Consider the following 14,405-nt stretch of genomic DNA (forward strand, 5'->3'; position numbering starts at 1 on the left):
ATTTTAAACATTTTTTATACTACAGGAGAAAAGGGTGTTGATTTGTTAGGAAGTCGACTCTGATTGATTTCTTCATTGCAACACTTTGGTCAATCAGGGTTCAAATGGGTTCATTCTTGCATTTGTCCTGATAAGTGCAAGCCAAAAAGCTTCAACAGGTCTCTCTTTACAGAAATATAATGAACAAACTTAGAAAAATATATTAAAAAAACTATGGAATTTTTACTATAATAGACAAATTTAACACTCTATAAATATATATTTAGCTTTTCAAGATCAGGGATTTTTCATTAGTAATTATATACACACAGAGCAACAATTACATTCAAGCCAGAGGTCAATAGCTTTTTGAATATTAAGGGAATTCAAGCTTATGGGAATAGTGCAGAAAAATGCAACTGAAGTAGAAAAATCAGCCATGATCTTACTGAATGTTGCAGTAGGCTTGAAGGTCCAAAAGTCTACTCCTGTTTCTATTTCTTACTTTCTTATGTGAGGACAAAAGAACTTAAGACCCCATTAAAAACCCAGTAGTGTCCCATTCAATTTTGTGAACATTTTTAAAAGGTTTTTACAGCAAGATTAATGCTTTAGAAGTGGAAGCTCGTGTTATTTCAAGTGATTTCAAAAGGTTTCTATCTGTGGGGAATTTAGCAACATGTCCTGTGAAGGGGTACAGAATCATTGACAGCAACTACTGGATGCGCATGTGCAGATAGATGCCAGAAGTTGCTGTCAATTACACAATCGCAAAATTTGTCCTATGTTTTTGTATTTTTATGTGGTACAAGAAAATACAATTGATAAAACCAAATGGTCAAAAGATGCACAGCACCACAAAGCATTCATTTTACAAAGTTAATTTCCTGATTCCACCCATTGTGACAAACCTGGCCTGCTTTAAGCGGGCTGTTGCCTATGGCTTTTCTATCTGGGCCATATGAGGCTAAATTCTTACGATAAGTGAGGACTTGGAAAATCTATCCATGCACCCTAAATGATATGAAAGAAAGATTCTTAAAAATATACCAATTTCTTAAAATTATTTTGATAATTTCTGGTTCATCAGAACTCAAAGTAGTACATTGATTTAAAATATAATACAGTAAACTAAGGATTCTACTATATATGTAAAGCACTAAATATTAAAATAATTGTTATTCTTATCCAAAAACAGTGTAACTAGAAATTATATAATTAGACTTTACTTAGTTAAATATAAAATATATTAAATTTTGTTCCCATTCTCAGGATGTGAGCACTGTTGACGATGCAAGCATTTATTGTCCAACTGGGCAAGACTGGCTGAGTTGCAGTTACTGTCCTTCCCTGTTGGTCCAAATGACAGTCAAGAGCTAACCGTGCAGTGTGGATTGGACAAAATCTCACACAAAGGATGGCAAGTTTTCTTCCCCGAAGAACATTATTTAACCAATTGCTTTGTATAAGAAGCACAAAGGGACTTGGGAATCCTTGTTTACGATTCTCTTAAGGTTAACGTGCAGGTTCAATCGGCAGTTAGGAAGGCAAATGCAATGTTAGCATTCATGTCGAGAGGGCCAGAAAATAAGAGCAGGGATGTATTTCTGAGGCTGTATAAGGCTCTGGTCAGACCCCATTTGGAGTATTCTGAGCAGTTTTGGAAGTATCTAAAGAAGGATGTGCTGGCCTTGGAAAGGGTCCACAGGAGGTTCACAAGAATGATCCCTGGAATGAAGAGCTTGTCGTATGAGGAACGGTTGAGGACTCTGGGTCTGTACTCGTTGGAGTTTAGAAGGGCGAGGGGGGGATCCTATTGATTGAAACTTACAGGATACAGCGAGGCCTGGATAGAGTGGACGTGGAGAGAATATTTTCACTTGTAGGAAAATCTAGAACCAGAGGATACAATCTCAGACTAAAGGGACTATCCTTTAAAATGGAGATGAGGAGGGATTTCTTCAGCCAGAGGGTGGTGAATCTGTGGAACACTTTGCCGCAGTAGACTGTGGAGGCCAAATCACTGAGTATCTTGAAGACAGAGATAGATAGGTTCTCGATTGGGAAGTGGATCAGGGGTTATGGGGAGAAGGCATGATTGAATGGCGGAGCAGACTCGATGGGCCGAGTGGTCTAATTTTGCTCCTCTGTCTTATGGTATGACAATCCAGCAGCTTCATGATTATTTCATCTGATGCCAGCCTGCAAATCGCCTGATTTTTAATGAATGTGATTCCCCATTTTCCACAGTAGGATTTGAAATCTCTGGAGTGCCAATACAGTACCATAATGATTAGGCTCCTGCACCTTCACAAAGCTCACTGATCACATTTGCAACGACAATTTTGCATACAAGGGTCTGCCAATGCTAATTGGTACTGGAGAAAATTACTCCCAAAATAGTATATTTTAAAAAATACATAATTTAGCTTGGTCAAGCCCTTGTTACACATATAACCATAATAAATTCATTTCAAGTATCAACGTATTTAACAATTAAAAAGTAGAGTTCTTCTGCGCTAGTTATTCCTTTGTCCTTCTGTAACACACAAAAATATCCACTTGAAGCTCCAGGTGAGGTAGAGTTGCTGTGATCTGTGTAAAACTACAATCATTGGCATCTTTTATGAAGTGCTGATGATGGAAAAGGAGATAGTGCTGTTTCTGCATTTGGCCAGTTGTAGAAGTTTTCTTGATACCATTCAACTAATGGTGAAACAAACAAAGAAGCAGTTAAGTTATTGAGAAGTGTTAAAAAAAACTATAATTGTCACTGCAGAATGTTATTACCTATTCAAGAAAGCAAACTGCAAAATTGAATTTAAGTCATCATAACAGATTGTTCTTTGAGACCCGAAAATGTTTTCCTCTAATTTTTGCTCTGAAAGTATATCCAGAAATATAAATGTAATCATAATCCCTTCACTTTCACCACCTCCACATGCGTTAAAATTTAATATAGCAATTATCTTTTAGATATTATGAGTGAAGTATTTAATTAAGCACTTCTTGAGTTCCGCTGAACAATTTAGGGATTCAGCCAGCACTGAAATAAAAATAAAAATAACCTCCAACTGGTTAAGAACTAACCCGAGGGTCCAGATTTTTGCAGATGAAACTGGAAGGTTGAGTTGGGAAACTTTCTAAACCAAAATACCTATCTATGGCTTTGCCATATTTCCATCTAGGAAGGCGCGGGATGAATCAGGGCTACGGCTTCCGGAGACAGGACTGAGGCAGGCAGGTGGCCAGACTGATAGGCTGGGAGGCTCGCCTCCGTTTACTGAGAAATTGGCCCAGTTTTAATGATCAATGTCAGGCTCTCAGTCCCTCACGTACCACTCCTTGCCACCCATAGCACAATACCATCCATACCCTCCTTCTACCCTGCCCCATGTATTCTCATTGCCATTCACAGTGTATCCACTATGGACAGACCTCAAGATATCCTAGAAAAAAACTTTAAAACTGCCAAATACATCTGGCATATTCAAAGATGCTTCATACCGAAAACAACTCTCATCCATAAAAGATTCCAAAAATGGAAATCTCCATCAGCAGTTAATCAGTCTTACAAAAAATACTTATCCACTTACATCATAGACAGATAATTCTTTAATAACCTCTTGAACCTATCAAAATGTGAACATCATCCCTCTAATCAGTTAATTAATTCTGGAGCTTTTGATACTGAATCATATTACCATCCCAGACCAGATCCCAACAATGGCTAGGATACTGGACCGAAACCCCAATATTTTAGTTTATTTGTAAGACTGTGTGGAAAGAATGATTCTGTCCAGGAATGTTTGCAAGAAGAAATAGGGCGTTGGTATTTTTAAATCAAAACTTTATTATGAATACAATATTAACTTCTTCAACTTCACACCCGAGAAGACAAACACTACTACTCAATTTCCCTTTAAACAACAACAAAAGAAACATCCAGCTCTCAATCTATCTTACTGTGGGATAACTGCAGCCTCAGCATCAGGCAAATCAGAATTGAACTTCTCTCTCCAAAACGTTTAAAAATAAAACTGCCTCGTTGGCTTTTCAAAATGTCTCACTCCGTTTCTTGGCTCCGCCCTGCAATACCCTCATCTCCCCAAGTTAAAAAAAAAATATCTCTGCAGACTGCAAAGCACATGAACTTTCCCAGTCAAACCATAGTCCATTGATCCAGACTGAAAACATACTCCTTTGTCAATTTCTGGCTTCTAAAATCACCCAGGCGCTGCAAAACAGAATTATTTTTAAAAAACATCGCAGTCAAACAAAATCGACCAAGCCCGTAGCATCCAATATCCCTAAAGTCTTCGGATTGTCACAGCATGCATGCATAGTAACCCCAACTAGCTAAAAGAATCACGGGAAATGTCAACAATGGAGCCCATTGAAACTGAAATACCATATGGTCTTTTCTTTAAGCTACGCCTGCTGTTTGAATTCCATTTCAAAGCAGATTGATGGTCAATCAATGGAGTGTAGAAAGTGTTTAGATTTCTTTTCAGATTTGACAACAGGGTCATTTTATTCAAAGCTAAAATCATTGGACATTTAAAATCTCAGGCCAAAACATAACATCAGAGTTTCCCCGCATATTTGTCTACAGTTCCGATTGCATTTTGGCACTTTCTCTATTAGGGAAAGTAGTGTAATGCATTTAAATGCTGTAAAAGTGGTGAATGTAGCGGTCAACTTATATTCATAAGAGAGAGGCCTATATTCATGCAGTGAAAACATGTAACGCCTATGTTCCAAGGTGATATCACAGTTTAGAAAGTGACTTGGGACCAACGGGAACTGCTGATCAATGGGAACCGCTGATCATCAGTATCAGTGAGGCAGTCTGGGAACCGGTGTCCTGCCGCAGTCAGCATCGCAGTGAAGGCGCCTGGAAATTGTGTCCTGCCAAGTCACACACTATCCCAATTTGGAACCATATCACCTTTCTTTCACTGTCGCTGGGTTATAACTGTGGAACTCCTTCCCTAAATGCACTGCGGATGTACCTGTACCATGTGACTGCAACCGTTCAAAAAAATGTCTATCTTCTCAAGGGAAATTCGGAATAGGCAGGAATGCTGACCTTGCTAGTTATGCATTCATTCCATGAAGAAAAAAATGGCATTCAGTTTGTCTGTATATATCACTAAAAACATTCACTGTGCAATAAAGGAAGCAACACTAGATGCGTACATAAAGCTAAAATAAAAAGATAATTGGGGTCTTTTAATAGGTAATGTAATTATTGCAATTGTTCCGCAAAAATTTCCAGCAGTTGAAAAATATTCTAAAGAATAACCATACTTGTCTTTCTAATTCCTTCCTCCCATGCTACTTTGGGTTTCCAACCAAGTCTGTGCAGTTTTTTTGAATTCATTGGATAATTCAAATCATTGGAAGGCCTAGGGAACAAAACGTAAATTTTAAAATAGCATTAAGGTATTTGACTGAAGTACAGTATCCTATATTCAGTCACATTCCTGAATTGAATCTAAGAAACTAAGCGGTCTAAACATTGATAAATCTCCGGGCCCAGATGGGCTACATCCTAGAGTTCTAAAGGAGATAGCTGAAGAAATAGTGGAGGCATTAGTTATGATCTTTCGAAAATCACTGGAGTCAGGGAAAGTCCCAGAGGATTGGAAAATCGCTGTTGTAACCCCCCGCTGTTCAAGAAGGGAACAAGAAAAAAGATGGAAAATTATAGGCCAATTAGCCTAACCTCGGTTGTTGGCAAGATTCTAGAATCCATCATTAAGGATGAGATTTCTAAATTCTTGGAAGTGCAGGGTCGGATTAGGACAAGTCAGCATGGATTTAGTAAGGGGAGGTCGTGTTAGAGTTCTTTGAAGAGATATCAAATAGGTTAGACCAAGGAGAGCCAATGGATGTTATCTATCTTGACTTCCAAAAGGCCTTTGATAAGGTGCCTCATGGGAGACTGCTGAGTAAAATAAGGGCCCATGGTATCTGAGGCAAGGTATTAACATGGATTGACGATTGGCTGTCGGGCAGAAGGCAGAGAGTTGGGATAAAAGGTTCTTTTTCGGAATGGCAACCGGAGACGAGTGGTGTCCCGCAGGGTTCAGTGTTGGGGCCACAGCTGTTCTCTTTATATATTAACAATCTAGATGACGGGACTGGGGGCATTCTGGCTAGGTTTGCCGATGATACAAAGATAGGTGGAGGGGCAGGTAGTATTGAGGAGGTGGGGAGGCTGCAGAAAGATTTAGACAGTTTAGGAGAGTGGTCCAAGAAATGGCTGATGAAATTCAACTTGGGCAAGTGCGAGGTCTTGCACTTTGGAAAAAAGAATAGAGGCATGGACTATTTTATAAACGGTGACAAAATTCATAATGCTGAAGTGCAAAGGGACTTGGGAATCCTAGTCCAGGATTCTCTAAAGGTAAAGTTGCAGGTTGAATCCGTAATTAAGAAAGCAAATGCAATGTTGTCATTTATCTCAAGAGGCTTGGAATATAAAAGCAGGGATGTACTTCTGAAGCTTTATAAAGCACTAGTTAGGCCCCATTTAGAATACTATGAGCAATTTTGGGCCCCACACCTCAGGAAGGACATACTGGCACTGGAGCAGGTCCAGCGGAGATTCACACGGATGATCCCAGGAATGGTAGGCCTAACATATGATGAACGTCTGAGGATCCTGGGATTATATTCATTGGAGTTTAGGAGGTTGAGGGGAGATCTAATAGAAACTTAAAAGATGATGAATGGCTCAGATAGGGTGGACGTAGGGAAGTTGTTTCCATTAGCAGGGAAGACTAGGACCCGGGGGCACAGCCTTAGAATAAAAGGGAGTCACTTTAGAACAGAGATGAGGAGAAATTTCTTCAGCCAGAGAGTGGTGGGTCTGTGGAATTCATTGCCACAGAGGGCGGTGGAGGCCAGGACGTTGAGTGTCTTTAAGACAGAAGTTGATAAATTCTTGATTTCTTGAGGAATTAAGGGCTATGGAGAGAGCACGGGTAAATGGAGCTGAAATCAGCCATGATTGAATGGTGGAGTGGACTTGATGGGCCGAATGGCCTTACTTCCACTCCTATGTCTTATGGTCTTATGAATCGGATTTCCTGATTAAATCATATAACCTGTGTTCTTGCTGTTATTCTGTTGAACAAAGGTAAAAAAAGTTTACCCAAGATTCTTACTCCAACAAACTGGATCAATGCAAGAAATATTCTATGACTACAGCCAATGTGTGGCATCTAGTTCCATAATTTATGGCCGGTAACTTCCTCTCCAGCCAGCAACTTCAGACAACCCGGAATTGTGGGCGTACCGGCATGAGTGTCGGAAGCCCGTGGCTTTTAAACTCAAGATCATTTGTTTTGATGGCTTGAAGCCCTGTGCTACACTGGAGCTGCTGAATGAAAAATCCAGCTACAACGTTAACTTGGACCACTTACCCGGATTTTAGGTGAGTTTTGACATCTTTTTATTTACACTGAAAATTATCGGTCTAGCAGAGGCAGGAGATATTTTTCTGGTAGGTTAATGTTTTATATTATTATGTTCAACGTTTATAAATATATTTAAAATACAAATAAAATGAAAAGAAGATATATTTTTAGTTTTGTTAAACTTTGGTTTGTCATGAGGCTGTCAATTCCATTAAGAGTACTTTACTGTATAAAGTGAGTTTGAAGTTACAGAAGGTAAAGAATGATTTTCTTTAAATTTTGATTTGTCATGAGGATGTTAATTCCATTAAAAGAACTATAATGGATAGAATACGGTAATCACGCTAACGAGTATGACTGTCCACCTAAGATACTCAGTGTTACTAATCACGGGTTCTGTGGGTCCGTGGCTCATGACCCCGATCCTAGAGCCGCATCTCCAATCACTCACTTGGCAGGTGTTTCTAAAAGGTGGCACGGTGTTTGGGCACAAAGTCTCGGGTATTCCTTTCTCAGGCTCCTTTTTTGAGCCTCCTCTTGTCGTCGGGTGTTCTCGAAGAATTGTGACCCTTCAATCGGGAGGTTTCTCCAAGTAAGTCTCTTCTGAGCAAAGGTCTCCCAGGTATTGACGTCTATGTGCCATTTCTTGAGATAAGCCTACAAAGTGTCTTTGAAGAGCTTTCTTTGTCCTCCTCTTGTTCGGGATCCTTCCTTAAGCTGGGTGAAGAAGATTTGCTTTGACTGTCGGGACTCTTTGACATCCTAAGCATATGGGCGGCCCAATGGAGTTGGTCTAGGATGATTATGGCCTGCATTCTGGTGCTATTGACTGCTTCAAGGACACTAATGATAGCATATCTGTCCTCCCAGCTGATTCAGAACTGAAGTGCAGTTCTGGATTTTGCAATGTATTTTAAGCTGAGTTGTTTACAAGTCTCTCTGGTGTAGAAGTCTCAGTGATGACTTCAAGTGGTTTAACAAAGTTTAATGCCTTTGTTGATACATGCAAGCTTCATGTAAGATAATGTGAACTATCTCTCTGACAGGTATTACAGCAAATCAATCATCCATCCCTAAGAGTGTACAGTCAAAGGGCATCCCGAATTTATGTCAGAGGAGGTGTGTGCCAGGACACAGCTTCAGCAACTGCGGCTTTCAGACATTAAGCCTGTCAATTAATAATTGATATGTCAAAGCCCTCCCCTTCCTCCCCCCTCCCTCTGCCCCTTCCCCCCCCTCCCTCTGCCCCTTCCCCCCCCCTCCCTCTGCCCCTTCCCCTTCTCTCCCTCCCTTTTACAAATAGACAGAACCATTGTGTTTAAGTGAGGATATATATTTTATTACAAAAAAATTGTCAAAGTTGAGGTTGCTTTATGTCATTGTTCAGCTGATAAAGTTGAATGTTAAGTTAAATGTTAACTGGTTTCAAAGTTTTGTATTTATAACATTATTTTTGTTAATAAATGTTTACATTAAACTTTACAAGCTTCCACAAATGTAATTATTTAAAAAAAAAAAATGTTATTCTCCTTTTTCACATTTTCTACACAACATTTAATTATGAGATAATTAAAAATTAATAAGGTAATTTAAGTAACAAGGCAGAAACGTATTTAAGATGGGTAATATGGTGGCACACTAGTTAGCACTGCTGCCTTACAACTGCAGGGACCCGTGTTCAATTCGAACCTTGGGTGAATATGTGGTGTTTGTACATTCTTCCCATGTCTGCATAGGTTTCCTAGAATCATGGAATAGAACTGTAGAATTCCTAGTGCAAAAGGAGGCCATTCGGCCCATCAGGTCTGCACCAACCCTCTGAACAAGTAACCTACCTGGGCCCACTCCCCGGAATGCAGGTAAGTGTGCAGATTTCTCTTTTAAAATTGGCAGTCCATGGCTTCCCGCCGCTAGCCGGAAGTTATGAGCCAGTGTATGGATTACGATAATAGTTTAATGAACCTGTTAGTGCTTGAAAAACTGCAGCTACACCCTCAGGGATGCACAAGAAAAAGGCTCCAGCACAACGCTTGTTTATCTAAGAAAAACTCTGGTAGGCTAATTCTTAATGGTTTCATTGTAGTAGAATGCATGGTATAGTTAGAACTGAACAACTGACAAAAACTATTACCACTACAATTCACATTTGTAGAATGCTTAAAATATGAAAAAATCAAGATGCTCACATAAAATAAAAATGGAACTGGAGCCAAGGAGAATAGGGTGGGTTTTGAAGAGAAGTTTTGATGAGTTTTTAAAAAAAGAGACAATTGGCGAGGTAGAGTAGTTTAGGGACTGAATTAGACAGAATAGATTGCATGCAGCTGAGGGCTCTGTCACCAATGGTAGTATAAAGTGATCAGGTGCACAAATGTCCAGAGACAAGGGAATGGTGTGTTGAGTGAGGAATGTATTGCTGAAGAAGATAGGATGGAGTGAGGTCACAGAGGCAGTGAAAGACATTGATTAAAATTTTAAATTGTGCAAAGAGAACGCACTTCAGGCAGTAAAGGGAGGACTGATGGATGAGTAGACTTGGTGCAGAGTAGAATAAAGTCAGTAAAGATTGGATTTGTAGACTTTATGGAAGCTGGAGGATGGGAAGTTACCAAAAAAGATTCAGAGCAGTTAAATTTGGGAAAAGACATGTTTTTGGTGAGGGGTTGAGGTTAGGGCAGTGGCAGACATTCTGCAGATATGAACATTTCCGTAAAGCTGGATTGCAGAGTCAAGATTGTATTATGGAGGGACAGTGCTGAGAAATAATAGCAAATTTAAGAGCCTGGGGGGGATGGAAAAATAAGTTGGAAGGCAACCACAAATGACAGAATAAAGGGAATCGCTGAAAAGAAAATGGAAAGAGGGGGTGAAGATAATAAAGGAGACGACATAGGAAGAACGGTGGGCAGCACGGTAGTTAGCACAGTTGCTTCACAGCTCCAGGGTCCCAGGTTTGATTCCCGGCTAGGGGCACTGTCTGTGTGGAGTCTGCACTTTCTCCCTGTGAATGCGTGGGTTTCCTCCGGGTGCGCTGGTTTCATGAAGATGTGCATGTTAAGTGGATTGACCATTCTAAATTGCCATTAGTGTCCAAAAAAGGTTAAGTGGGGTTACTGGGTTACGGGGATAGGGTGGCGGCGTGGGGCTTAAGTAGGGTGTTCTTTCCAAGGGCCAGTGCAGACTTGATGGGCTGAATGGCCTCCTTCTGCATTGTAGATTCTATGATTCTAAGAATTTCTTGAAAGTTGAGAAAATAAAAGGAAAAAAAATCCTCATGTCCTTGGGATAATCCACAGCACCTCCACAGTGATGTACATCTGGAATTTGGTCACTGTTGCATTTAGACAAATACTTGCACAGAAGACAGCACAGATAGTAATGAGATGGATCTTCAAATAATATGTTTTAGTGGTGTTGGTTGAGGAATAGTTTTGGTGAACATAATTGCCCTGTTACTTAAATAATGCCATGGGTTTTAATACATCCACTTGATCAAGATGTTGCGATCTGAATTTAATCAGTAATCTGAAAGGCACCTCCAACAATGCAGCACTCCCACAGTATGGTACTGAAGTGTCAGTTGAGGTCAGATGCTTAAACCTCTGGATTTAGAATTGAACCAATGACCTTCTAATGGAGGCAAGTGTCAACACCGAGCTAAATGAAGAGAGTCAAGCGTTTAAGAGTTAGATTTGAGGTGGACAAAGGTTTTCTAGAACCCAGGAGTTAGGGAAACTGGAGGATGTAGCAGAGATAGTTGCATGCATAGTCTAGGTCATGGTGATGAAGATATTCACAAAGTGCTCTCTGTTATTCATTGCTGAGGGTGGAAAGAGCAAGGAACTGAGATTTAAGGAGGCAGTAAGAAGAACCCCAGCTCTCTAAATTGACCCTAGAGTGGGGAGCAGCTTTGGAGCAAATCAGAAGGTTAGAAGATATAGAGCTCCTTTTTCATTGGGCTGGTGAGGAAAGGGGAGCAGAGAATAGCAATTCAGTTAGTAATACACAACGCTTGATAGTTAGAGAAGTAGGTATGACTTCTTACCATCCGACGGGAAATTCTGGATGCTTTTTGCCTAGCAGGTGTTAGAGTAAAGGGCGTTTTGGAAAAACCGAAAAGATTATAGAAAGGGCATGGGGAAAGCTAATGACAATCAATTATATCAGAAAAGAAACAAAAGAGAAGGAACCTTGAAGTCTCACTGCCTTTCTTTTGTCACATTCATGACCTATGGAAGCTTGCTCTTAGTCCGAGTTTTCATGCTTCCCTTCTCTGCTATTCTGCTGTCACAAAATACACGTCCTCTGGTATTTCTATGATCTCATTGCCAACTAATTTAACCTGCACCATCTTCACCATTGTCATTTAATCACTCCTGCCCACCACCCGTTTTGTTCTTCCCCTTGCTCGACTGAAAAGCTGTACATCTCTGCGTTCCCCACTGTGTTCTAAGAGGGGTTAGGTGGTCTGCATCACCACTGACCAGAATGCCCAGCCAAGATATTTCTGTGCCCAGCCTGTCTCATACGCATTATTTTCCAAATTGAACGCAGGGCTAGACCGACTTGAAAGGTTAACAATAATACGCTCTGTCCAGTTCTCCGACTGGGCGGCACAGTTGTGCTAGCGCTGAAACACGATGGCTCCATCCCCCTCTGCAGAGATTACAAAATGACGGTCAACCGCGCCTCCTGCCTGGATCGTTAACCTGTCCCTCGCATAGAGGGCCTATATGCAAAGCTCAGCGGTGGCCGCACATTTTCCAAATTAAATATGAGCCAAGCATACTTGCAGCTGGCTTTGGCCCCGAACTCGAGGAACTCAATACATACCGAGGGCTATGCGAGTACACCCAGCTTTCCTTCGGGGTTCCTCCGCTTGCACAATTTCCAGCGGGTAATGGAAAACATCCTGCGCGAACTCCCGTGAGTACCAACGTCCTAATCACTGGCTCATCGGACAAAGAACATTTTTGAAAATTTGGCCGAGGCCCTCTGGCGATTTGAGGAAGCAGGGGTCCACCTTCACAGGGGAAAATGTGTTTTTAACACAACTGAGGTTACCTACTGAGGCTATTGTGTAGACCGCCACTGATAGCACACCATGGAGGACAAAGTGCAGGGCATTCATCAGGCCACGGTGCCACTCAGACCGACTGAATTATGCTCATTTTTGGGCCTGGTGAATTACTACGGAAAATCTATTTTGAACCTCGCCTCAATCTTGACCCTGCCTCCACCTTCTGCTAAATAAAGGTCAGCGTTGGGAGTGGTCCCAGGTCCTGGAAACAGCTTCTGTGACTGTGAAGGAACAACTATCCTCGTTCCGCCCACTGGCTCATCTCAACCCAACCAGGCCGCTGTTGTTAATGTGTGATGCTTCTCCCTACGGGTCAAGGCCGTCCTCACCTATAGAATGTATGACGGGTCAGAGTGCCCGCTTTTCTGACACTGGCCGACACTGAAAAGAATTACGCACAAATCCAAAAGGAAGGCTTGGCAGTGGTATTTGGAATTTAAAAATTCCATTAGTACGTCTACAGACACCCTTTTGTCATCTATACTGATCATAAACCCCTATTATAGTGTTGTTTAAGGAAGACCGGGTGATTTGCCTCCATTGTGTCAGCCAGGATCAAGTGGTGGGCTCTGTTGTTAGCGGTATACCAGTACATATTGGTCCGCAATACCTCACGCCGATGCTCTGAGCCGCCTCCCCCTCCCCACCAGGCCGCCTGCACAGGCATCGGCTAATAAAATGATAGCCGCAATTCATTTCATGGATTCTTTGCCAATTACCGCCTCCCGCATTCGCAGTTGGACTCACAAGGATCCGCAGTTGTCCTGGGTGCGACACATAATACTATATGGGGCCCAACACCACACCTTGCCAGGGACTTGAAGGCGTTAACGAATAAAATTCCCCGAGTTGAGCATCGGGAACGGTGTCATACGGTGGGGAACGTGCATGGCGGTGAAGCGCCACTTACAAGAACTCCACAATGGACATCCAGGAGTATCAAAAATGAACATGTTCAACCGCAGCTACATATGGTAGCCAGGAATTGACGCAGATATTGAGAAGATGGCCCACCGTTGCACTCCACCCCAGGAGCCACCAGAAACTACCGCCGGCGGCCCGCTCCACCCATGGGAATGGCCGGGCGGTCCTTGGTCCTGTCTCCACGTTGATTTTGCAGGACCATTCCAGGTGGCGATGTTCCCCATTGTCATAGATGCCCACTGCAAGACTGCTCGAGCCACCTTCGTCAGATTGTGACAATATTTCAGCACGCATAAATACCAGAGGTGCTGATCTCGGATAATTGGACAGCATTTCCAAGTGCGGAGTTTGGGGCATTCATAGCCGCCAAACAGGATACGACACGTACACCGTCCCGTGCCACCCAGCGTCAAATTGATTGGTGGAATGCGGTGTCCAAACTTTTAAAACTGAATGAAGAAGCAGACCTCCGTGTCCTGGGAGATGCGGCTGGCACGATTCCCTTTTTGTTACAGGATCACATCACACGCCATAACGGGAGTTGTTCTGGCCGAACTGTTGATGGGTTGTCGCCTGCGAGTTAAGTCCTCCTAGACATTGATGGGAAAATCCGCTGGGGCCAGGGTTGGGCCGAGGTTGACGCCAGGTAATGTTCGCCCTTACACACCTTCACAGTAGTAGAACTAGTGTGCGTCCAAAACTTTGGAGAAGCAGCCATGTGGACACCAGGCACCGTGTTGGCCCAGACAGGACCTGTCTCCTATCGAGAAAGGGCACAGGATGCAAATCGAACCGGTATGTGGATCACCTCAGAGAGCCCATCCAAGAGATGCTGGATCCGATTCCAGAGGTTTTAGACCAAAACCACCCCCAGCGTGAACTGACGCCTCCACCCCAGTCGGGGGAGGGGGCGCGACTCTTCGGTGACTGGAGAATGTAATGGTTAGCACGATTCAGGACCTCTGGTGAACAATTCATTAAGAAGAAACTGA

General features: G+C 42.2%; 1 protein-coding gene across 2 annotated transcripts in view; it reads right to left on the reverse strand.

The window, feature by feature from the left end:
- Window positions 1-202: 202 nt before the first annotated feature.
- Window positions 203-14,405, reverse strand: part of LOC140391590 (dTDP-D-glucose 4,6-dehydratase-like) — a 126,434-nt gene continuing 112,231 nt past the window's right edge. Inside the window, exons 11-12 of one of the 2 annotated variants that reach the window (XM_072476233.1) lie at window positions 5,293-5,390; window positions 203-2,685 (exon numbers count right to left, since the gene is read on the reverse strand). In XM_072476233.1, coding sequence (XP_072332334.1) covers window positions 2,591-2,685; window positions 5,293-5,390 — 193 coding nt within the window. In that variant the 3' untranslated portion in view covers window positions 203-2,590. The remainder of the gene's footprint in view (window positions 2,686-5,292; window positions 5,391-14,405) is intronic. The other variant, XM_072476234.1, reaches the window with a different exon arrangement.

Source organism: Scyliorhinus torazame, chromosome 15 (genome assembly GCF_047496885.1).
Source record: "Scyliorhinus torazame isolate Kashiwa2021f chromosome 15, sScyTor2.1, whole genome shotgun sequence".
In the NCBI taxonomy this organism is placed as follows: Eukaryota; Metazoa; Chordata; class Chondrichthyes; order Carcharhiniformes; family Scyliorhinidae; genus Scyliorhinus; species Scyliorhinus torazame.